This window comes from Oryx dammah, unplaced genomic scaffold (assembly GCF_014754425.2).
Source record: "Oryx dammah isolate SB20612 unplaced genomic scaffold, SCBI_Odam_1.1 HiC_scaffold_17, whole genome shotgun sequence".
NCBI classification, from domain to species: Eukaryota; Metazoa; Chordata; class Mammalia; order Artiodactyla; family Bovidae; genus Oryx; species Oryx dammah.
In genome coordinates, this window is record NW_024070201.1 from 34,219,256 (window position 1) to 34,244,076 (window position 24,821).

The window sequence follows — 24,821 nt, forward strand, 5'->3', positions numbered from 1 at the left end:
GAGGGGATTTTATTTTGTGCACGTTTCCTAGACCTTTGAAAATCCCACACGTCTTTCATCTCTGACATAACTAATTAATACTAAGGGGAGAATATGGATGCTATTTTAAGGTTCTTTTCCAGAAAGGATTTACATCTCAAATTAGGTCATAATTTAAACCAATAAAAACAGTCTGCTAGCAAAACTTCAGCTATTGCGGGTGGGCTGCAAAGGACAGGGTCTCTAGGTGCCTCTGAAATTACAGTAATTTGCTGATTTGGGCTGCAGTCCATCTCCTGTCCCCTCCCCTTTGACATGGTGCAAACAGGGCAGGCCCTCGCCCTGAGTGGAATGCAGAAACAAGTGAACAAATTCATAATTGAAGGTGCCCACTCTTTCCATTCACAACTGTCTTTGTCACCCTCACCCCCTCTGTGCTCTCAGTCTGTCTCAGACTTGGTGCATCACTATCTTTGCACCCCAGCACTAGACCTGATCTGGGTGGGGCAGCAGAGACTGGTGGCCTGAAACGAGAGCTTCATTACCTGCCCAGGAATTGAATCTGGGTAGCCTGGATGAAAACCAGGAATCCTAGCCACCATACCAGCAAGGGCTAGAAGCTAGAAGCTAGTTTTCCCTGGATCTTTGCCCCCCGTGAAAAGTGCATTTATCACGGAGGCAGAAACTGTCAATGCAGGTACAAAGTTTGTTTTAGAGACATAGCACAACAAGTGGGAGAGTGCATAGAGAAACAGTTTGTTTAGTTGAGATAGAAGCAAGGCTGAGATGCACACCCAGAGAGAAAGGGTGTGGGCGTCCCCCTAATGAGGAGGAGCACAGTAAAGAGGCAGTTAAATCATTTATATAGGTCAATATTTCCAGGCCTTTGTCTTCTTTCAGGCCAATTGCCTGATTTCTTTTTCCATACCTGGCCTACCCTGGGACCCGCCCCTAGGGTGTGCACACACCCCATCAGCCAAGATGGATCTGGAAATGAAGGCTTCTGGGAGGAGCAAGACTCATGTGGCCTGGAGTTATCCCCTGACTTTTAACTCCAAGGAGCCTTTCTGCACACGTGTAGTGTCTCCTGTATCCTCTACTCAGACTGGACTTCTGCCTTATTCCCTTGAGATGTTTACAGGAGACAAAGACTTTCTATTTACCCTGTTTCTGTTGTTGCTTCCATTTGTGAGAGCAAACAGGGGACTGGTGGTCCGTTCCTCAACTGCAGCCCACCTATCTCTTGCCTCAGGAAATGCAAAGAGGAGGCAGGCTGGCTGATTGTAAATGTCCAACCTGGACCCTATCTCCTACCTCAGATCTTAGTTGAATTGAATCTAATGAACCAGACGAGGCCTCATCCCCGGGTAAAGGTCGACTGTAAATCAGGATGTCATTTCCAGGCCCTTCCACGCTTGTGCGTTTGCGTGTGTGTGTGTGTGTGTGTGTGTGTGTGTGTGTGTAGGGGAGCTAGGGAACTGTGGGAGAGGAAGTCAGTAGAGAAGGGGCCCTCCTACCCACTGTTCAGGTTCCTGTGGGCTACAGTAAGATCCAGCCCCAAGGAGTTAGTTCACAAACAGCTTTCTTCCAAGTTGGAAAAGTCCAGGGAAGCTACTTCTATAGAATGTACACTGAAGGTGAGATGCTTGGCAAAGGGTGACAGACAGCTTCCTGAGATCCTTTCCGTTAACCGCGTGTGTTTGGGAACCACTCCAAGGGCAGGGCCAGTCACACGTCCAACCATCGCTGCCGCCACCATAGACACCATGCCGCCACCATGGCCCTCCTGGCCAGAGGCTCTCGGGCTTCAGCGAGAGGCGGCGAGATTCAGGACAGGTGCCTCCCGCCGCCCCTCCCCGTCCGCCCCAGGCCCCACCCTCTTCTTCCCAGGCTCCGCCTGTCACGGTCGCCGCCTCTGCGGGCTGGGGCAGCCCGTCACCCAGCAGCCGGCACCCGAAGGAGCGGAACTGTGTAGCAAGCGACTCGATCCCACCCAGCCATGGATCGGAAGGTGGCCCGAGAGTTCCGGCACAAGGTCAGAGCCACTAGCGGCCCCTCCAGCGCCCCCGCAGAGTCTGGGGGCGGAGTGGGTGGGCGGTGGATACCCACGGCACCACCCCTCCCTTTGCCAGCCGGTCCTGGGGCTCTGGGTGGGCTGGGACCCTGAGGGTCCTTTGGTTGCCAGCAGGAATCCCCAGTAGAATGAGGGAGGAGCATTGGGACTCTAGGTGTAGAAGCCACCAAACCGATTTCCTTCCTGAAATTGTCCTTTTTCTTAATACGCTGCGGGGGTGGGGGTGGGGGGTTAGAATTCCTTCCGATCTTGGCTTGAGATGGGATATTTCTCTGAAATGACTCATAGTGGGCAACGCCCACCCGCCGTGCCCTGCTCCCTCCTAGCCCCCAGCTCTGGGGTGTTGGAGCATGTGGAGAGGCTCTGGGATAGTGTCTGAAAGGTGAGGACTGGGAGGGAGGGCAAGCGGATGCCTCCATCTGTCTTCTGACCTGAAAATTCGAGTTGGAGGCATGTCAGGCAGCCCACTCCCCACCTAAGGGCTTTTCTCAGAACCTGAGAAATAGTGGAGGGACTGCCCAGGGGGCTGTGGGAGTCAGCCAGACTCTTTAGGCTCTCCACCAGTGAGGGGCCTCATTGGTGGCCCAGGACTGTCAGAGACCATTGCTGGAGACCACTGGGTTTGACCCAGGCTTCCCAGAACTGTTTCCAGAGTTGTGCAGGAGTTGCTGAGGCCCTGAGGTCAGAGAGGACCCTTTGAAGAGATCCAGTGGACCTCCCCACTAGGCCTGAGGATGCCTCAGGGCCCAAGGGTGCAGCCAGCAGTGTCTGGAGTTACCCACAGGCCCTACCTGAGGGAAGGGTGACTGAGCCTCGAGACCCACCCAGAGAGGCAGTGTCTTTAGACCCAGCCAACCCCTTTCCCAAGCCTGAGCGGGCAGAGCTCAGGTAGACAAGGTCCAGGGGCTTGGCCCCTCTCTCACCACGAGAGGCCCGGGGGAGCTCAAGGAGCCAGCCAGTATGGATGCCACAGGGGCTAAGGGTTGTGGCCTGGGACTAAGGACCAACCGTCAGTTGTTCATTTAAGAAACATGTTTTGAGCACTCAGTCTGTGCCTTCAAGTTGCTGGTCATGTGCGTGGGAGACAGACCCTACGCTAATAACTACCCACACCTGGGTGCTGAGTATTGGAATCAAGGTTTGGTGGGGGCACAAAAGGGACAGCTCCTGCTGGCTGGAGTCTTCTAAACATGAAGCCTTGGGATCCCAGAGATAAGAGATAACCGGAAGTTCACGCAGGAGTATGGGGGCTGGGAAATAACAAGGGGAGTGTGGGACAGTGTTCACCAGCGCATCCTGTTGCAAAGGGACCCAAGGGGAGAAATTTCAGCCGCCGGGGACGTTTGGTGAGTGTAGATTTCAGGCAACCCACTTGCCCGTCCCCTACCCCAAGATGACTCATGCTTGAATTTCACTTTCCTGCCCTGGGGTTGAAAGTAATGTTGGGTCCTCTTTTGTCTTCTCCTCATGAGGTACTTTTCTTTTCCTCTTTGAGAGAGTTGTTTCTGGGGTCCCTGGTGCTGACTCAACCCCTGGGTTAGCCCCTGTTTCTCTTCCCCAGGCCCCATGGGCCCCAAAGGGCCCCAGGCCTCTGTGTTTCCACCGCCCTGCTCTTCCTCATCACAAGAGTCATTACCTATTAATGCCCTGAGTGTGCAGGCGGGGCATGCTGGGCAAGGCGGGGGCTGGACTTTGTGCCTTGTTGCTTCGGAAGCCGCAGCAGCCTTCCCCTCCCAGGTTGGAGATCATCTGGGAACTGGAGAGAGAGGATGAAGCAGCCGAGGAGAGACCTTGCTGTTGATTGCTTTCTAGATGCCCCTTCCTTATTGTTTCAGAGCAAATTTACCCCCTTGAGAATGATTTGTAATCTAAATAAATCCTTAGTCGTTGGAGGTAGCATTAAAAGTAGTGTGTTGTCACGGAAAGTGCTGTGTGACCTGGAGAAAGTTATTAACTTCTCTGTGCCTCCGTTCTCCAATTTGGTTAATGAGGATCATAGTAATACTTAACTAGTAAGTTTATTGTGAGAGATAGATGAGACCTACACATATGTAGAGAGTTTAAATAGAGCCTGTTACTTAGTGAAGCCTCAGTAAACATCTACTGTTGTCCATCGTCTGGAGTTAGGTAGTTCTTGTTCGATTGCTAAGTCATGTCTGACCCTTTTCGACCCCATGGACTGTAGCCCGCCAGGGTCCTCTATCCTTCACTATCTCCCGGAGTTTGCTCAAATTCATGTCCCATTGAGTCAGTCATGCTATCTAAACGTCTCATCCTTGGCTGTCCCCTTCTCCTTTAGCCTTCAGTCTTTCCCAGCATCAGGGTCTTCCAATGAGGTAGTCAGTGTGTGTGTTAGTTGCTCAGTCGTGTCTGACTCTTTGCAACCCCGTGGACTGCAGCCCACCAGGCTCTTCTGTCTGTGGGATTTTCCAGTCAAGAATACTGGAGTGGCTTGCCATTCCCTTCTCCAGGGGATCTTTGCCATCCAGGGATGGAAACTGGGTCTCCTGCACTGCAGGCAGACTCTTCACCAACTGAGCTACCAGCTGTTCTACACAATGAGGTAGAAATCAGCTCAAATCTCAGTCCTGTCCCTCACTGCAGTGAGACCTTGGGCAAGCCGCTTAACCGCACTGAGTTTTAGTTTCCTTCACTGTGAGATGGAATTCGTTGTGCTCACCTCACAGGATGGTTAGGATGAAATAGGTGTTCAAATACTCGCTGCTCTGGTTGTGCAGCAACCATTTGGTAAATGGCCTCACTATTCCCCACTGATGCCTACAGAGCATCCTAATAGATGACCCAACAGTCTCCAGACCATTGAGCGGGGACTGTTGGGCTTGTACAGTTTCCCCAAGGCCATGAGCAGCACTTGCATGCCTTTCCTGGTCACAGCCTTCAGCCAGGACACCAAGGCAAGGGGAGGAGGTTATCAGAGACTAAGGCTTCCCCCCAAGAGAACCAGCTTTTCAAAAGCAACCTGCTCTTGCACACTGCACCCACAGGTTGCAGGAACTTGGTTACTCATTTGCTCAAAAAGTATTTATTGACTGTTCAGCAATCACATATTCATGGGCATCTGTAGTGTACCCTGCCCAAAGCTAGGCGTCTGGCTTGGGGGGTTTGGGGGATAAATAAGGTCAGGAAGAGCCTCTGCCTTCTAGGGATTTGCTAATCTTTCATTCATGCATGCACACATACAATAAATATTGACTCAGTTCCTGATACATGCCAGGCAGTACTCTAACCATTGAATAACAAAACAAAGTCTCTGCCCTCTTAGAGAGTACATTCTAGTAGGGAAGACAGACAGTTAACAAGCAAACCAATGGAAGTGTCATAAAATGCCAAGTAGTAATGAACGCTATGAAAAAAATAAACTGAGTGAGGTGAAGGGATAAAGAGTGACGAGATAGTACTTTTTATAGGATAGTCAGGAAAACCTCTCTGAAAAAAAGTGATATTTCAGCAAAGACATAAAGATATAAAAGAAATGAGGGAAGGAATCATGCAGATATATCAGCATGCAGTCATTTCTACCTCATGAGCCGATTTCTACATCATTGGGTAGAACACCTGGTGTCTCAGGTGGTAAGAAGAACATTCCAGGAAGAGGGAACAGCAAATACAAAGACCCTGAGGCAAGCATCTGGTTGCCTTCTTTAGGAGCAGCAAGTGGGACGGTGTTTCTAAGAAGACTTATGGAATGAAGAGTGGTGGGAGATGGATCAGACAGGTGGTGGAGTCCTAATGGGCCATACTCAGGATTTGGGGTTTTGTTCTAAGTGAGAGAAGCCAGCAGGGGAGTGATATGATTGACTTACATTCTAAGAGGATTGCTCTGACTGCTGGTAGAGAACAGACTGAGAGGGCAAAGGGGAGGCTCCTGCAGTGGACTAGATGGAGTACCAGACCCAGGATACATGTTCAAGGTAGATCTGACAGGCTTTGCTGATGGGATGGTTGCAGGTGTGGAGAGAAAAGTATCAAGGGTGAGACTGTGTTGGGAGGAGGAGGAGGTTGGTGGAGACAGAGCTGGAGGTGGTGGAAACCAAGAGTTCCATTTTGAATGTTTTATCTTTGAAATACCTTTTAGATCTCCAAGTACAAAAGTGACTGAGATCAGTAGAGGTAGGAGTGTGAAAATCAGAAAAGTTCTGTGCTGGAGATAAGCCTCAGTGAATTCTTATGGTATAAATAGTATTTAAACCCCAGAGACTGGTGAAGTCACTTAGGGAGACGGTGCTGATGGAGAGAAGACTCAGGACAGAGCCTGGGGCACCCCAACCTGTAGAGGAGACAAAGAAGAGAAGGAACCTCAAGCAAGGCAAGAGAACCAGCAGGAGGAGGGTGTGATCTGCTGAGCCCAGCACTGGGTCAAATGCTACCAACTAGTACGCATGACACAAGTCTCTTGAAAAGACAAAAGATAATAAAACATGAGTCAGATAAACCCAGTGCTCTCTGGAATGCCCTCAGTGGTCATGTTTGGATGTGACAGTTGGACTATAAAGAAAGCTGGGCACCAAAGAATTGATGCTTTTGAACTGTGGTGTTGGAGAAGACTCTTGAGAGTTCCTTGGACTGCAAGGAGATCCAACCAGTCAATCCTAAAGGAAGTCAGTCCTGAATATTCATTGGAAGGACTGATGCTGAAGCTGAAACTCCAATACTTTGGACACCTGCTAGAAAGAACTGACTCATTGGAAAAGGCCCTGATGCTGGGAAAGACTGAAGGCGGGAGGAGAAGGGGACGACAGAGGACAAGATGGTTAGATGGCATCACCGACTTGATGGACATGAGTTTGAGTAAACTCCGGGAGTTGGTGATGGACAGGGAAGCCTGACATGCTGCAGTCCACGGGGTCCTGGCGTGCTGCAGTCCAAAGAGTCCGACACGACTGAGCAATTGAGCTGAAGTCCAGGATACACACTGTGCAGGCCTGGGTGGAAGTGGAACTAGATCCCAACATCCCAACAACACTTATGGAGGTCCACTCACTGCCAGCTGCTGAGAACACGGAACTTATATTTATTTATTCCTGGTTTAACTAACAAACACTTAGAACCTGCTACTTTCCAGGCACTGTTCAAAGTAACAACTATTCACTCAAGGAAGAATTTTTTAAAAAGCCATTTTTAATCTCTCACAAAAGGGTGGAATCCTATGAGATACTTTTATTCCCATTTTACGAAGGAAGAAACTGAAAGCACGGAGTTGTGCAGACCCACGTGGGGAAGGGGCCATGGCCTCACTGCCCGCCTTCCTTCCGCTAGGCCTGTGTTGGGACCACATACGGATTAGTGAGAAGACAGGCAGGTGAAGAAACTCACACAGCTTGGTGAGTCCCACGGCAGTGGTGGGGACAAAGTGTCATCCTGTGCAGAGAGAATGACAGGGCAGGCTTTGTGGGGGAGCCTGAGGAAAGGCTTGACCAAGAGGAGCTGGCATTTGAGGAGACTTGGGCTTCCTTGGTGGTTCAGATGGTAAAGAATGTCGGGAAGATCCCCTGAAGGAGGGAAATGGCTCCCCAATCCAGTATTCTTGCCTGGAGAATTCTACGGACAGAGGAGCCTGGTGGGCTACAGTCCTTGGGGTCGCAAACAGTCAGACACGACTGAATGACTTTTATAGGTAGAGGAAGAGCTCACAGAGAAGAAATACTGCTGGTACCACCAGTGCTTATAGCTAAGATTTCACACCAGCCAGGGCTTCAGCAGGAAGCAGGTGGCTCACTCAAATGGGAGACTGAAGAGTTTTATGAAGGGACTGCTTACAGGAAAGGGCGGGGATGGCTGAGCTGCCCAGGCATGGTGACGCAGCCTGGGAGCAGCAGCCGCTGGAGGCCAGGGGCTCCCCCAAGGAGCAAGGGAACGGGGTTCCAGAACAAAGGAGAGAGTGGCTGCAGGGAGACACCCGTCAGACGCTGCAGCCTCAGGTGGGGGCACCCGCCTCGTGGTGGTCTGGCACAGAGAGAGCCGGGGAGTCAGAACCCCACCCTTTCTCCCCAGGTGTCTTACCGCCCTCCTTGGCTGAACCCAGGAGGAAGTAGAGGGCCGCGAGCCCAGCAAAGATTCCTGGGACACTCCTCTAGGTGGGGGAGGCTGGGTTGTGGGTCTGGAGGCAAAAGGGAGGCGACGCAACACACATTTTAGAGCCCTTGAAATTTCGGAGCCCTGGGCACTGTCTTAAGCACTTTACAGATATTCACTCATTTAATCCCAACACAGCCCTAGGAGGGCAAATGTCACCCAGTGGAACAACATGCATTATTTAATCTGCTTCTTGCTCTCTTTCTCCGTCTTTGGCTGAGTGCATACATGAATTTTCATGAGCGGAAGGTTGTGTGCTTCCCCTGTGAGGCCAATCTGAAAGGGCAGTCCATATGGAGGAAGACAGGCAGGTGAAGTTGGAGACAGCTGAGGCCAAACCCAGAGTCTACTTCCAGTGCCCTAGACAAGGGCTTGCACCTTGTGAGGAGGGAGATATCCCTTACCATGCAGGCCAATAGCACTGAGCCAGCTGAACATGGGCCAGAGAAGGCCCATGCTGGACAGAGGGGACCAGACACAAGATGAGTGGGCACAAGATGAGTGGCCATAGGGTATTGATGTGATAAAGAGACCCCCACACAGTTACTTGTACATGGTGGTCTCCTTACAGCTTCTGTGTCCATCATCAAGAGGGATCCAAGAAAGAGAAAGGCTTTTTATATCTAGTTAGAGAAAGAAGACATGATGTCTTGCACACAGTAGGTGCTCAATTAATTTTGTATTAGACAAATGCAAATAAGGAGGTTCTACCTGGTAAGTGGATACCATGTGGTAGTTTGGAAAAAAGCGAGGGTTTTAGAGCCAGCAGTCATCTCTTCTCTACTACTTCTGAGCCTTGATTTCCTCATCTGTCAAATGGGGGTAAGATCCATCCACCTCAGAGGGTTGTTAAAGACAATACAAGTAAAGAACTTCAGACTTGGTGGCCTGTCTGTAAGCAGACTCTGGCCCAAATGAGGGAGCTGGTCAAGGGCCTCAGGCTGGGAGGCTGGTAAGGAGGCTCTGGGCTGGGCATGGTCAGAAAAGACTCTAGAAGAGGGGGCTTGGACTCCGCTTAAATGAAAACAGAGGTCAGTGGGAAGAGGGAGGGCAAGTCATATTGTATGAGTCTGAGACTGGAACTGAGCTAAGAGGAGACAGAGCCAGGAGTCTGTGTACTGAGGAGTGATGGGAAGGTGACTCCGGACTGGCGGAGAGGATAGAAGGAAGGCTCTAGACTAAGGCCGCTGGAGTTCATTCATCATTCAGCAGACACCACTGAGCACTGAGCGCCTGTTTGCATGGCATGGTACTTTAAGACCTACTGTGTACTAGGTATATTACAGGTAACTGAGCACAAGCTTTTGGGAGAATGGCACACAGCCATTCTGACACACATCCTATTCAGGGACATCATCCCTGAAGCTGCCCTTTGGACTGGTATGGGGGAGACCCTCCTGGGGAGTTTGCTTGAACCTAGATTCCAGGAGGAAGAGACATCATATAAGTTTTTTAAATACTTAGAAGCAAAATTTGAATTACAGTGGTGATGTTTCTGCACTCTGTTCAGGCTTCCAGAGAAAGTTCCATCCTTCTCAGCCGTCTTTCTTGGCGTGTGTGTTTTCACTCAGGTGTGGTCAGAGAACAAAGTGATGCTGTTATCTCTGAGTCTTTTTGGAGACATTCCTGGATGGGGAATGGTCAGGTTCACGAGACTCCCACCATTTTTATTTATCCCTTACTTTGGGGTTTAAAGAATATTCTACATAAGCCAGATATGATTTCCCAGATATTATGGTAAATGGATAATTTTTTTAATGGACAAGTTGAATTGCTGGGGATAGATGGAACAATTCTGAATGAGGTTGAGGCGGTTCCAGTGTGTTAGGGGAAGGTCTGTTTGGCTGCAGCCTGCGTCACACTTGGGAGGTGATAGAGATGACCCTGGAGGGATAGGGAAGGGCAGAATTGAAAGTCAGGGTTGGAGTGACCTAGGCTCTGAGAATGGATGGAGCTAAAGAGCTGAACTTTGCAGGCTGCCTCAGAAGGAGACTGATAGGATGTAGTTTCTGGGCGGGGACCTCTGGATGCAGGGGTCAGCATTAGAGGGCTGCCCACAAGGACCAGGAGCCTGGGACCCCCAGAAATAGGCTCTTTCCTCGAAGAGCATCTCCAGGTGATCTGTGCTTGGGATGCAGAAAAGCAGAACCTTAGACTCTAATACTGGAAATTGCCTTTGTCTTCCGTTTCTACTTTCCAGTGCATAAACGCTGTCTGCTGAGGACAGTGCCTCATTTCTTATATTTAATGATGCAGCAGGAGGCGTTTCTGCAAGGAGGGGTTGCAGAGAGCTTCAGTCATAATGCCTCAGTCAAGAAGAGATTTCCCTCTCCTCTACTTTGTCTTATGTCACCGCCCACGGCTGGAATTGAGCTAGAAGCCCTTTGGTTGGGCTCTCCTCACTGCAATCAGAGCAGATAGGCTTTTTATGCATTCATAGAAAGCAGAACGTCCGCAGTTCCAGGAGTCATCCAAAGAGATATCTTCTTGCTTGTTATATAGACCAAACCCAAAGGGATTTCTTAAGAGTGTAAAGGAGAGAGATGGGCATTCGAGATAAGGGGAACCTGCTTGAGAGCAAAAGTTTTGAAATTTTGGCCTGAAGAGGCCCTGAGGTTTTTTCCCTGGAAGTCCTGACTCACACAGGCAGTGGTGTAGCAGGGACAGCACGGGCTTTGGAATCAGATAGCATGCGTGCATGCTCAGTCACTTCAGTGACTCCGACTCTTTGCGACCCCATGGACTGAAGCCCACCAGGTTTCTCTGTCCATGGGATTCTCCAGGCAAGAATACTGAAGTGGGTTGCCATGCCCTACTCCAGGGGATCTTTCTGACTCAGGGATCGAACCCATGTCTCCTGTGTCTCCTTCCTTGCAGACAGATTCTTGACCGCTGAGCCACTGGAGAAGCCCCAGAATTGGATAGACTGAGGTTCAAATGTTAGCTCTGTCTCTGATTAGCTGTGGGACCTTGTGTGACATGTTGTAACCTCTCTGGTCTTCAGTTTCCTCATCTGCAAAATTGGCCTTGTAGGGCGGGTGAGATAAACAAGTGGAGTAAAGCCCAGAGAAGCTCCTGATGCCATCCCATGATGCAAATGTTATTTCCCTTCCCCTTCTGCTCCCATGATTCCCTTCCTTCCATCTGACTATGCATGGACCAGGAGGCAGGGGGATGGAGAAACCCCTCTGATACTTCTTTACTGACCACATTCTATGCATTAGGCTCGAGAGACTTAGAAAAAACAGACTTCATTTTTCCTTTGTGGGGTTTTTCTGTCTGATGAGGGAAACAAACCAGTTCACAAAAAAGCAAGCCTTTAAATAATTGCAAATTGTGACTGTTGTAATGAAGGAATTGAAGCATCTTTGGGGTGATGGAGTGGGTTCTGTTTAGGCTGGTGAGCAGGAAGACCTCCCTGGGGCAGAGGCCAGCCATGCAGGGAAGGAGGGAAACCATCCAGGCAGAGGGAACAGCATATGTGATGGCCCTGAGGCTAGTGTAGCCTGTGAGAAACACTGAAAAGAGCCAGGAAGAGTGGCAGGAGCTAAAGTTGGGCCTTGATAAGGTAAGGAATTTGGCTGCGCCGGGTCTTAGTTGCGGCGTGCAGGATCTAGTTCCCTGATCAGGGATTGAACCAGGGCTGCTGCACTGGGAACCTGGAATCTTAATCACCAGACCACCAGGGAAGTTCTTGAATTTTGTTTTAAGTACAATGAGAAGCTATTAAGCATGAAGTGATATGATCCAATTTATTTAAATATTTCTGAACCTGATCCTAGAGAAATTCAGAATTTTTCTATGCTCAGACTCCTGCACGGCAGCCACATGTGGGCAGTCCAGGTCTGTCTCGGTGTGGCTCCCCACCCCTCTCATGCAAGCCCAGGCAGAGTGCAGAGAGAGTCCAGACTGGGTCCTCACAGATGTGGGCTTTTCGAGGTGCCCACTTCTGTGGTGTGTGGAAAAGCCAAGGCTACCTGAGATTCAGTGCTGCCCACTCTAGCACGTGCTTCTGTCCCCCATCTTCTACTGGCCTGGAGGAAAGGGGCACTGAAGCAGGAGGAAGTAGGAATGCCCTCCTTGGAGCAGGTAGGATAAATTTCTGAAGCCCAACTGTGAGTCAGTGCAGGGCAAGCCTCCTAGCTTATTCTCATCTCTAATCAAATGTTCAGCTTGGTTCTAAGAGGGAAGAAGTTACTGCTAGGTGAAGACCAGAAGTCTGCATTCTGTACCCATCTGCTCAGGCCAGAAATCCCAAGGGCTGGGGCTTGTATGTCCTCTCTGTGCTGGGACAGACAGATTTCCCCCCAGCTTCCCAGAATCCTTAAGATACCCACAGAAAAGGCAAAGGTGCCCCGATTTTCCTCTGCGGACCAATCAGGTGGGAGCTTGCAGCTTCCAGCAGCATCTTCTCCCTTATGTGGGCTGAGGCCCTGGACCATGCTGCTGGGCCTGGGGAAGGAAGGGATCCAAGCACCCCTCAAGCCCCCACCATGTCGTCTCAGTCCTGGGCTGGAGAGAGCGCTCAGGACATAGTGCAGAGATACACACTGAGCTGTCCCAGGGAGTGGAATCTGGGGCTCCTGCTCTTGACCCTGACCCTGGGCTCCCAGCCATTGACGTCAGGGAAGCTGAAAAAACGTAACCCGATTCTCCCCCTCCAGTGGCAGGGGAGGCACACAGGGACGTGGGAAGGGGAAAGCGTGACCAGAAGTCAGGGCCGACCCAGCTTAGGCCAGGACTGGACTAGGGAGAATTCAGTGCTGGGGGCTCCGGCGGGGGGCGGGGGACGTGCTATCTGAGTGCGTGGCCTGAATCCCTTCTGAAAGCAGTCATCCGGCACTACAGCCACCATCAGGTAAGACCGTGGGCTTCTTCCAGACCGGGGAGCTGACACTCGAGTTGCCAGCCTGGACACAGGTGACACAGCCATGGAGGTGCCGTGGGGGAGCATCACCGGCACGAGGGGTTCCCAAGTATGCGCGTATGCATCGCTCCGTGCATCACCGCCCCGGGGTCGAGGCTCAGCCTGACCACATCCAGACGCGAGGCAGAGGGACTCCTGTGGCCACGTCAGGGTGGTCTGCACTTCTGATGCGTTGCAGTCGGGTGCCAGCCTGGCCTCTGGCTTCCGTCCTCTTCTCACAACCCTGAAGAGATGCGGAGGAGGGTCACCCCCTGCCGCCACCGACAGTGGCCTCCCTGTCCCGGGATCTGCTGTGGGGGTGCTGGGCCTGGAGATTTAATTCTGCCTTGGGGTTTTCCAGGTGGATTTTCTGATTGAAAATGATGCAGACAAGGACTATCTCTATGATGTGCTGCGGATGTACCACCAGTAAGTGTGCGGGGTCCAGGTTCCGTGGACCAGCCCGGGTACCTCTATCTTCAGGAAGCCCTGGGATGGGTCATTCTGAGACAGGACGACTTCCCTCTTGAATCCTGGGGGTGCTCAGGGAGGCCAATGCTCAGTGTTCCTGGGAATCAGATAGACACGCCATTCACTTGTGTCAGCAAATATTTACACAGCCCAGGCAGGTCCACAGAGACAGGTCACGGAGACCCTGAACCTGCCAAAGAGGATGGACTGCACCCTTTGGGCAGTGGGGAACCGTCAAAGGGTTTTGAGAAGGGAGCAACTTATATTTTTAAAAGTAGGTGATGGATTGAGAATAAGCAAGTCAGCTGGTAGCCAGAAAAGTGTCGGCCCTAGACGCTGAGGGTCTAAACGGTATGAGATAGAGGCTTGTGCGATAGACTGTGATTTCAGGATTTACAGAGCTCAGCTGCAGCTTGGAGGTGAGAAGCAGGGGTATGAGAGGGCTGGCCACCACCTCACAGACGTTTCCTGTCTGGAAGGACCCTGGGCTTTGGAACTATGCAGAGACGAGTGAGAATCCTGGCTTGATTTTATCTGCCTGATGGCTTAGCAACCCCTACCTGGATGGTTTCCTTGGGATACTTAGATGGGAGAACAAACTCTTCTGAGGCACCTGGCCCAGGGTTAGGGGCTCTAAGCTTTTATCCACCCAAGGTCTGGGCCCAGGGCTGGGGACCCAACCCAGGACTGCTTCCTCTGGGAATCCCTGGGTCTCAGAGGCCATGGGTGTGGATGAGGCTCCAGGGCCCCCATGTCACTGCAGGACCATGGACGTGGCCGTGCTTGTGGGGGACCTGAAGCTGGTCATCAACGAGCCCAGCCGTCTGCCCCTGTTCGACGCCATCAGACCTCTGATCCCACTGAAACACCAGGTGGAGTACGACCAGCTGACCCCCCGGCGCTCCAGGTGTGGAACAGAGGGAGCTGCAGGCTGGAGGCAGGGGTGGGAGAGGTTACCCTGGGATGGACAGGGTCGCTGACAAGTGGATGGGGCAGTGCTGGCCATCGGACCAGAGCTGCGCTGTCACCGGCCCCTCCTCCCATGGCAGGAAGCTGAAGGAGGTACGTCTGGACCGACTGCACCCCGAAGGCCTCGGCCTCAGCGTGCGTGGCGGCCTCGAGTTTGGCTGTGGACTCTTCATCTCCCACCTCATCAAAGGTGGCCAGGCTGACAGCGTCGGGCTCCAGGTGAGTGAGCAGGGCCCAGGGGTCGTGGCACCAGGCCTCAGGCTTCCTGTCTTCCCACACTAGGCTGTGTGGTGTAACGTGGTCACCACACCTTTCTGAGCCTTTGGGAAAGGAAAAGGCCTCTGTATCCTGACAGATTGTCCTCAGGCCCATAGAAATCCGGCTGTCTGTTTTCAATTTTTAATTTTTATTGGAGCATAGTTGATTTACAACGTTGTGTTAGCGTCAGGTGTACAGCAAAGTGAATCGGTCATACATATAGATATATCCACTCTTTTTTAGATTCCTTTCCCATATGGACCATTACAGAGTATTGAGTAGCTTTCCCTGTGCTGTACACTAAGTCCTTATTATCCACTTTATATCTAATAGTGTGTTGCCTGTTTTCTTGAGAGGAGTGGAGAAACTGGCTTCCAGCTGCTGCTGCCTCTGCTGCTCTGCACCCACATCCCTTACATCTGAAGGAAGGGCATAGTTATGCCCTGACACCTGAAGTTCTGGATACATAGCCTTCTCCCTGGAAGGGAGAAGGAAATCCTGGCATAGTGCAGTGCTTCAAGTATAGACTCTGGAGCCAGAATCTCCTGGCTTTGCTATTCATTAGCTGTATGCCTTTGGTGAAATTACTGCCTCAGTTTCCTCATCTGTAAAATGGGATGACAAACAGTCTACCTCATGAGGTTGTTCTGATGGAATAAATGAATTCATATTACAAAGTACTTGTATCAGTACCTGGCACATAAATGCTATGTGCATGTATTTTATGCTCCTAGAATAGCATGACTTCTATTTGTATTTGTGTGCAGGAACACACATACACACACCAGTGAAAGGCCGTTACTTGTTGGAGGAGGAACGAGTGGATAGGGAATAAAGTGAGAGTGAGTTTTTTACGGCTACACCTTTTAGATTGTTTGGCTTTTGAATCATATGAATGTATTATTTTTTTATAAATGGATGTTTTATTGAAGTTTAGTTGATTTACAGTGCTGTACTAATTACTGCTGTACAGCAAAGTGACTCAGTTATAAACGTTATACATTCTTTTTCATATTCTTTTCCATTACGGCTTATCACTGGATGTTGAATATAGTTCCCTGTGCTATACAGCAGAATCTTGTTTATCCATTCTTTCTATACCAGTAAATGCCGTGTGCTTGTTAAACATGCAGAGAGGGAGATTTAATAAGCACCTGTAACGTGCCAGATAACGTGCTGACAACCAGTTCTTTTTATATGCCTCGGCTGGATCATCCCCATTTTACAGAGTTGATAGATCAGGGACTTGACCAGAATCACACAGCCATTAAGTGACAGAGCCAGGATTTAAACCTGGGTCTCCTTATTGCCAAGCCCAGGGATTTCTGTTCAGCACCCCAGGGTCCCTCCCTTGGGGTCTCCACACCTCAGTGTCCAAGCAGAGACGGGAAGATCTTCAGGTCTTGCTGCTGCCAGAGCCCAGAGCTGTGTTTTCGTATGTCCAGCTAAAAGAGGCCCTCCCACGCCCTCCCCAGAGCTTCCAGCATGTTTCTCATCAGCACCCCAATCTGGGCTGCCAAGCCAGGGGCTTCAGGGGGCCCGAAGGCTGGTATAAGACTCTGTGAAGCGGGAGGTAGAAACTGGGCGCTGACAGGCAGTGCTTTGTTCTAAATCCCCGTCTCACGGCTCGCCGGGAGTGTCTGAAATTTCAGCCCCTTCATTATCCCTCTCCTGTGCCGCACATTTTCCAGCCCAGAAACGCAGCCAGAGAAAAAGCATAATGAGCCCCTCTCTTGGCATCAGCTGAGCCCTTTCTTTTCTCCCAGGGTGAGCTCTCCTCCTAGGACAGGCCATTTCTCAACGACGCTTCTGTGCCTGGGGACTTCGGGGTATTTTAATGAATCTTAGAGTTGTACCTCCCTGCCATTTCTCAGGCTTATGAATTATCGACCCTTTCTCAGGTTGATGGGCTCATCTCTCCTTTGTGCTGCTCTCCCTCAGATCGTCATTTCACCGTGGCCCTCGCACAAAGGGCCTTTTGCAGGGCTTCATGCAGGGGCGGGAAGGAGAGGAAAGCTGATCCTGCAAATTGAGCTGGGGATTGTGTGGGAATCATCCTGCTGGGGTCCCACAAGTTCCCTTTAGGAACAAGACAGGGAGCTTCACTCAGAGGAGCTTGGGGAAAAAGGTCTGCCTCCACTCACCAGTCTGGAGTTCATGTTTCTGGAGAGATCCCATGCCTCAGGGTGGCTGGGGGAAGATTCCAGAAGGCAGGGGAGGGGCATGTTCAGACAAGCCTGGCTGAACCAGAGGCTCTGCTGATTTGACCTGTGAGTCTGAACTCCAAATGGGGTCCTGGACCCTGCCCTAGAACTCCATCTCCGCTCTAGTCTCCCTACTGCTGCTGCTACTGCTAAGTCGCGTCAGTCATGTCCAATTCTGTGTGACCCCATAGACGGCACCCAACAGGCTCCTCCGTCCCTGGGATTCTCCAGGCAAGAACACTGGAGTGGGTTGCCATTTCCTTCTCCAATGCATGAAATTGAAAAGTCTAAGTGAAGTCACTCAATCATGTCTGACTCTTAGTGACCCCGTGGACTGTAGCCTACCAGGCTCCTCCATCCATGGGATTCTCCAGGCACGAGTACTGGAGTGGGTTGCCATTGCCTTCTCCAGTCTCCTTGCTGGAGGTATTTTAGGTTTTTATCCACATGTATCCTGTCTGAACCTGCATCCTCTGCCCTGCACAGCTTACTGTATAGTCCAGGGCTGGAGAATGATCCTGTGTGCCTCGACTGTTCCAGCTGTAAAATGGACGGAGTAATCCCTGCCTTTCCTGTGGTCCTCTGGGGCTCTGTCAGGTGGCAAAGATCCAGAGATGACAGGACGCAGGGAACTGCAGCCCAGCTTGGCCAGACGCCTTTCTTTCCTGCTTCCAGACAACCAGCGTTTGCTGTCTGTCAGGGAGACCTGACTTCAAATCTCAGCAACACTCTTTACTAGCTGGATGACCTTGAGCAAGTCTCCTCACCTCTCTGAGCCTCAGTTCCGTCACCTTATTAGCAGAAACGCAGGTGGTTGTGAAGAATGGGTGCAGGGAGGTCACCCAGCTGTTCTCCTTCCTTGAGACATCCCCAGAAACACAGCGAGTTCTTTAGCAAGCCCCTCCCCTGCCCCGTGTCACCTTTTTGAGCTGCTTGCCACTCCTCCCAGGCCCCTGAGAAGACTGGGGTCTATGTCCAGGTTGGAAGTGTTTGGGTGACAATAGGAAGAAGGTGACTCTGGGGCAGGGATGTTGTAGAGGGTAGGAGTTGGCCTAGGGGACCCCTGAGAGGCTATATGCCTGCCCAGTCCTTGACCCTCCAAGGAGTCAAGCTGCGTTCCCCACATGCACCGACAAGCCTCCAAAAGGTCAGCAAATGTGGTGTGAGTTAAGCCTTCAGCTGACCCGTGCTGGTCTCAGACTAGGGAGGGCCTCCACCAACCAGTCCCTGTTCTGCAGCTCAGAACCGTGACCCTGCGCAAACCATCACCTCCTGGGCCTCTGTTTCAACTGATGTCTGGGCATCCTTCCAGCCTGTGGTTGTAAAATGAGGAACTTCAGGACTGACCCCCAGAGCCAAGGTGCTCGGGGGAGCCCACAGCTGTGTCCAGCTTGGAACCGACTGATGTCACCAGGGCTCCGTATCCAGGGCTGGCCCTGCAGGTCCCTCAGCCCCCATCTCTCCCAGTTAATGAGACTAAAGTCCTGAGAAGAGGGATCTGAGCAGAGAGCTTACAGTTGAAGCCCAACTAATGGTAACAGCAACTATTTATTGGTTATTTACAGTGTGCTGGGTGCTAGCTGGCTTTACACACTCTCTTAATTCTCATGGCAGCCACAGTATATCCCCATTTTACAGATGAGGGAAACAGGTTCAAAAAGCTCAAGAGACTTGCCTAAGGTCACACAGCTAATAAAAATAAAAGCAGGGGGTTGAACCCAGGACATCTGATGCTAGAGCCTTGTATTTATTCAGTGTTCATTGCTTTCTCCCAGAAGAGGAATTCAGAGGTCAGGGCCAGGGCCAGGGCAGAGTTAAAATGTTCATTGAGTTTCCATCAAATGGAACAGAAGAGGTTGTGTGTGTCTGTGATGTGAGCTTGAGTCAGGAGCCATGGAAGTTCCTACCCCAACTCAGTTGTGGTGTTGTGGTGCAAGCCTGCTCCTTGGAGTTGGGGGGACAAAGGCCAGGGAAGAAGCACTTGAATCTGGGTGAAAGATTGCCCTTTGCATGGGTTCCAGAACCTGATGGTGCCCCCTGGATGGAAGTGACACGGGGTGAGGGCAGCGAGTTCTGACTTTTACCCCCAGTTCTGCTTCCTGCTCTCTGTGACGCCCACCTCCATCTTGGTTCCCCCATCTGTGAAATGGGCCGAAAGACTGCTGGGAAGTGCTGCCTGCCCTGGGGGTCCTCCAGCTGATGGAGGGGGTGTGGCTGGTGACAAGGCGCTGGCCGTGAGCCTGCCCAGCCGCCCGATGCATGTTTTCTCTGTCTGTGGCCAAGGTAGGGGATGAGATCGTCCGGATCAATGGGTATTCCATCTCCTCCTGCACCCATGAGGAGGTCATCAACCTCATCCGCACCAAGAAGACTGTGTCCATCAAAGTGAGACGTGAGTGATGCCAGGACAAAGGGCTGCTAATGGTGGGGTGGGGTCTGGCAGCTGGTGGTACCCAGCTGCAATGGGAGGAAGGAAGGGCAGAGAAGCCATCATAACCCACCTCCCCTTTCTCCCACAGACATTGGCCTGATCCCTGTGAAGAGGTGAGCAGGACCCTCCTCCACAGGCAGTATCTCCCCTGTGCACTCAGGTTCCTGGGGTCAGCCTGGGGTCTGGCCAGCTCTGCACCTGGGCCAGTGACAGTGGAGGCTTCAGAGAGGGCAGACTTGGATTCTGGGTCTGGTGTCTTAACCTTCTCTCCCTAAGGACCCCTCTTCTATATTCCCATCCTATCAGCTCTCCCGACGAGCCCCTCAAATGGCAGTACGTGGACCAGTTTGTGTCAGAATCTGGGGTAAGGTCAGGAACATGGCGGTGGGTCTGGATGGGGTGGTCTTCCAGAAGGGGCAGCCTGCCTGAAGGAGGGCTTGCTCTAGGGAGGTGCTCTCGGGGGCTCCACATAGGCTGCCAGCACATCCAGAATGGCCCTGTGGGCAGTGGCCCAGCCAGTGCAGACACACACCCCGAGGGCCAGAACGGCAGTCAGGCTTCCATGGGCACAGCAATGCTCACCCTGGAGGCCTTGAGCACAGGAGGCCACTTGCAGTGTGGACAGCTGGTGACCTCAGCCTCTCCCTCCGCTAGGGCGGGCGGAGCAGCCTGGGCTCCCCTGGCAGCCAGGAAAACAAGGAGAAGAAGGTCTTCATCAGCCTGGTGGGCTCCCGGGGCCTTGGCTGCAGGTGGGTGGCAGGCGCACCCTGGGGCTCACTCATGGCCAGCCGGCCTCTCTCACCACTCCCCTTTCTCACTGCTCCCCTTTCTCACTGCTGTTGCTGAGATTTTTGTCCACTAGTAATGATACTTCTTAGGGCTTGATTTCCCCTCTGAGCTTCACAACAGTCCTGTAGGGCCAGAGGGACAGCTCTATCAGGCTCATTTTACAGAGGAGGAAACTGAGGGCCCAAAAGCAGAGCCATGTTCCTTTGGTGGGCCCTCAAGTCACGCAAAAGGAGCCTGTCCAGTTGGCCACCTCTGACACAGTTCTCTTGTCACTTATTACTTTGTGACTTCCTTAAGAGGCAGCCAGGGAATTGCCAACAGACAGAGGGGCTCATGGGACGGTCTTGTTAAGCACATAAGTGCAACGGTTAGAGATCTAGGTTCTGGGCCCTGCTCTGCCACCTATGAGGTCTAGAACCCTGGACCAATTTAATTACTTAAGCACTCCAAGCCTCAGCCTTCTCTATAAATCAGAGGTCATAGTCCTCACGTCACAAGGTTGTTGTGAGAAAGAATGAGATGACAGAGTGAAGCACCAAGCTTAGTGCCTGGCAGGTAGTAAGAATTTTGTAAATATTAGCTATTATTATTTAAGGTATTCTTTATTTTTTCTTTTTTTTTGGCCATGCCCCACTGCTTGTAGGATCCTAGTTCCCTGACCTCAGGCCCTTGGTAGTGAAAGTGCAGAGTCCTCACCACTGGACTTCCAGGAAATTCCCTAAGTGATTCTCCTTATTTCCTTTCTGTCACATTTATTTAACACTTTTCTGCCAAGCGTAAGTGATTTAAAAAAAAAGTCCCTCCTTTCTAAGAAATTATAACTTAATATAGAAGCCAACCACATAAATAGTTACAGTACTGAGGGGCTCTCATGCAAGCATGGTAAACAGATTGTCTACTCTGTGCTATCTCTAATCAATTAGTGGCAGCCGCCAGCATGGCACCCCACTCCAGTGTTCCTGCCTGGAGAATCCCAGGGACGGCGGAGCCCGGTGGGCTGCCATCTACGGGGTCGCACAGAGTCGGACACGACTGAAGCGACTTAGCAGCAGCAGCAGCCACCCTGGAGTACTCTTTTGAAAAGAGTTTTAAGGCTGTATCTAGGCTCAGGTAGAAAAGAGTATTTGATTGATTAGTGATGTCTGCCACAGCCCTGGGAGGGGAGGATAACAGTACAAACACCATCCTAGCTGTAGGTGTTTTAGGCACACCGGGAAGGGAGCAACCAGCTTAGTCTTGAGAGAGAATAAGGAGTTTGGTTAAAACCATGAAGAGAAGATAGCATTTGAGTTTTAAAGAAAGCATTGGCAAATGCTGGAAAAAGAGAAGAAACAGCATCTGCATGTGTTGGATGAGAGGCTGTGTGTGGGGAGTTAGAAGTAGCTTCCTGTGGTTATTGCCCCAGGGGAATGAATCTGGGCTGGTAGACAAAGGCTGAGGAGGTAGATGGCAGAGGACTTGGGTGCTGAGCTCACAGGTGGTCTGGACACACACCGGCAGATGGGGCAGGACATTAAATGAGCAAGCACTTTGGAGCCGAGGCTCACCTACACCTCCCGTCTCTCCCACAGCATTTCCAGCGGCCCCATCCAGAAACCCGGAATCTTCATCAGCCATGTGAAGCCTGGCTCCCTGTCTGCTGAGGTGGGGTTGGAGGTGAGTGACCCTGGGTCTGCTCCAGGGGGTGCCCATGGGATGCCTGTGGGAGATCAGACTGTGACCTCTTAGGGATACAGCACATGCTTTCCCAGAGTGCTCTCTCAGCACTCACTGGGTGATGATTCCTGTTAATCCCTCCAAGGGAAGGCTTCACAGAGTGGGTGACATTTGACCCTTTCTACCGTCCTTCTCCAGCTCTGGGATCCTTTGGTCCTGAGCTTGGGAATGTAGTAACAATAATCTGAACTGACGTTCATTGAGTGATTACTGGATTGGACGTGGTTCTAAGCCCTTTAAAACGTATGAGAACTCTGAGAATTAGGTACTATCATTAGCCTCATTTTGCAGATGAGGAAACCAAGCTCCAGAGAAAGTATGTGATTTTTTCCAAGATCATGTACTTGGTAAGGCCGGGCTGGGATTCAACTCTAGGTGGTCTGATGCTAAAACAAGAACTTTTAACCTCTGACAAATTACTTCCTTTTTCTGTGCTTCAGTTCCCTATCCTGTAAAATGGGGGTAATAGTCTTCCTTCTAGGGTCATTGTGAAGATTAAATGAACTAACACATATACTTCAAACTGTGTCTGATACGTAGGGAGGGATCAATTAATATTAGCTATTATACTAATTATGATTCCACACAGAATCTACTGTATGAGAATCTTAAAGACTCAAACTGAGATTTTTTAAGCAAATGCATAAATTTAACCAAAGGAATGAACCTCTATTGGTGTAATATTTGAAACAGATACAGAATGGAGGGGCCCTGGGAGGACCCCATTGGAACGCTGCTCATTGGAAAGAGTTGAGACATAGCTACTTGAAGAGCCAGTGTCCGATGCTGGCCTCCAGGGGGAGCCCTTCCAACAGAAAAAGTGTCCAGATAGTACAAGTGCACTGATGCCTCTCCGCTTCTCCCCCAGACAGGGGACCAGATTGTTGAAGTCAATGGCATCGACTTCTCCAACCTGGACCACAAGGAGGTGAGATGTGGGGTTTTCACCTGCCGGCCACGAGCCTCTCTGTGCTCCTCTTTCCACCCTCCTCTCCCTTGCCAGTGTCTGAACCCTTCTGTGCTCCCCAGAGGTCTCAATTGCTCTGGTCTGTCAGGCATCTGCTGACTGTCTGTCTGTCCCCTGTAGGCCGTGAACGTACTGAAGAGTAGCCGCAGCCTGACCATCTCCATCGTAGCTGGAGCTGTAAGTCCAGAACGAGCTGGTGGGGGCCCCATGACCCCTACCTGCAGCCCAGCTGCTCAGACCCCTGGCCTCCGCCACACTCTCCTGGCCCAGGGGTCTCTGTCCCTAAAGCTCTGATAGCTGATGGGAAGACCCCTGCCCAGCCAGAAATTGGGGTCACAGAGAGCAGGAGCCACATGCCTGACATGGGGGCCCATGGTGATAAGACAACCCACATCTTGGCCCCCTCAAAGCTCTGGCTCTGTACTTCTAGACTTCCTGGGGACTGAGCAAGGGGCCTGTTTTCTCTCCACAAGGGCCGGGAGCTGTTCATGACAGACCGGGAGCGGCTGGCGGAGGCCCGGCAGCATGAGCTGCAGCGGCAGGAGCTCCTGATGCAGAAGCGGCTGGCAATGGAATCCAACAAGATTCTCCAGGAGCAGCAGGAGATGGAGAGGCAGTGAGTGTGGCCAGCCAGGGAGCCCCCCCCCCCAGCCCGCCCAGGCCCCGTGCCATCCCACCTGCTTTGCTTCCTGTCGGCTGCGTCCTGAGCTGACTTCACTCTCTCCCCCTGAGGCCTGTCCTCACACCAGATGGGTTCAGTGATGCTCAGAGCGAGTATCCCCTGCCTCCAGACCACTGGGCTCCACCCTCTTTGACAAGGAAACCCCCTGATTTCCAAGACTCAGAAATATGGAAAATGAGGATGCTACTAGCAGTAGCTAACGTTTGTCAACTACCAACCATGCGGCTGGCATTGCATGAAGGCCTTGTTTATGCTCCTTAACTGAATTCCCATAATAACTGTGAAAGATACGTGGTTATTAACCCATTTTACAGGTGAGGACACTGAGACTCAGAGAGGTTATACCACTTGTGCACCAAGTCAGATATGGCCAAGCTGTGGAATTCACACCCCGGCAGTTTGGCCACCCCAACTGTGGTGATTAAGAACTGTCCCCCACCAACCCCAGAGTGGCTGGGATGATGACTGAGAATAAATGGAGCTAGCAATTCATAACTCAAAACCCATTGTCAAAATTCCAATCTAGCTGCATTCTACAAGCATAGTAAGAATTTGGGAAAGGAAGGTGGACAGGATCTTTCCATCTTTCCCATCACAGAATTAGCCTGGAGAACCACCCTGGCCTTGGTTAGCAGCCCCAGCGTTGCTTCTGGGGTCTGGGGCCCTCCTCTGGGAGGACCTCACTCAGTCACTTCCTCTTGGTGTTTAGCGGTGGCTGCATGGCATGTGGCCTGCCCTGAATGGCCTTCAGTCCCCTGCAGAGGAGCATCTCTGCTCAACAGTGCCAAGCGAAACCACATAGACTTTTTTGGGCCCCAGACTTTTTTGGGCCCACTTCCCCAGCATCCAAATTTGGTCCAGGCATCCTTGGAAAGGAGCCTGGAAGAAATATTTAAAGCTTTTTCTCAAATCAGAAATTAGCTGCAAGGAAGATTTAACTTCTCTTATGTCGACTCCAGCATGTCAACCTGTATTTGTGTTTCAGAAGGAAAAAGGAAATTGCCCAGAAGGCAGCAGAAGAGAATGAGAGATACCGGAAGGAGATGGAACAGTGAGTGCCTTGGCCCCACATGTCTACACGCACACATCTGTGTGTGGACGTGGGTGTGCTTGCAGGAGTGTGGCCCCAGAGGCCACTTCCAGGCCCAGTTTACCTGGCCCTGGACGGAAGAGCCTGGCAGGCTTTAGTGTATGGGGTTGCGAAGAGTCAGACACGACTGAGCAACTTCACTTTCACTTTTCACTTTTATGCATTGGAGAAGGAAATGGCAACCCACTCCAG

At 51.4% G+C, this 24,821-nt stretch overlaps 1 protein-coding gene across 3 annotated transcripts in view; it reads left to right on the forward strand.

Annotated features, from left to right (window-relative positions):
• The first annotated feature begins 1,885 nt into the window (after positions 1-1,885).
• The window catches only part of USH1C (USH1 protein network component harmonin), a 49,168-nt gene continuing 26,232 nt past the window's right edge, over positions 1,886-24,821 (forward strand). For 2 of the 3 annotated variants that reach the window (XM_040258280.1, XM_040258282.1), the window contains exons 1-13: positions 1,886-2,014; positions 13,414-13,481; positions 14,287-14,430; positions 14,573-14,711; positions 19,238-19,346; positions 19,474-19,498; positions 19,692-19,749; positions 20,040-20,134; positions 21,746-21,830; positions 22,759-22,818; positions 22,978-23,034; positions 23,331-23,473; positions 24,525-24,590. In XM_040258280.1, the coding sequence (XP_040114214.1) occupies positions 1,979-2,014; positions 13,414-13,481; positions 14,287-14,430; positions 14,573-14,711; positions 19,238-19,346; positions 19,474-19,498; positions 19,692-19,749; positions 20,040-20,134; positions 21,746-21,830; positions 22,759-22,818; positions 22,978-23,034; positions 23,331-23,473; positions 24,525-24,590 (1,085 nt within the window). In that variant the 5' untranslated portion in view covers positions 1,886-1,978. The remainder of the gene's footprint in view (positions 2,015-13,413; positions 13,482-14,286; positions 14,431-14,572; positions 14,712-19,237; positions 19,347-19,473; positions 19,499-19,691; positions 19,750-20,039; positions 20,135-21,745; positions 21,831-22,758; positions 22,819-22,977; positions 23,035-23,330; positions 23,474-24,524; positions 24,591-24,821) is intronic. The other variant, XM_040258279.1, reaches the window with a different exon arrangement.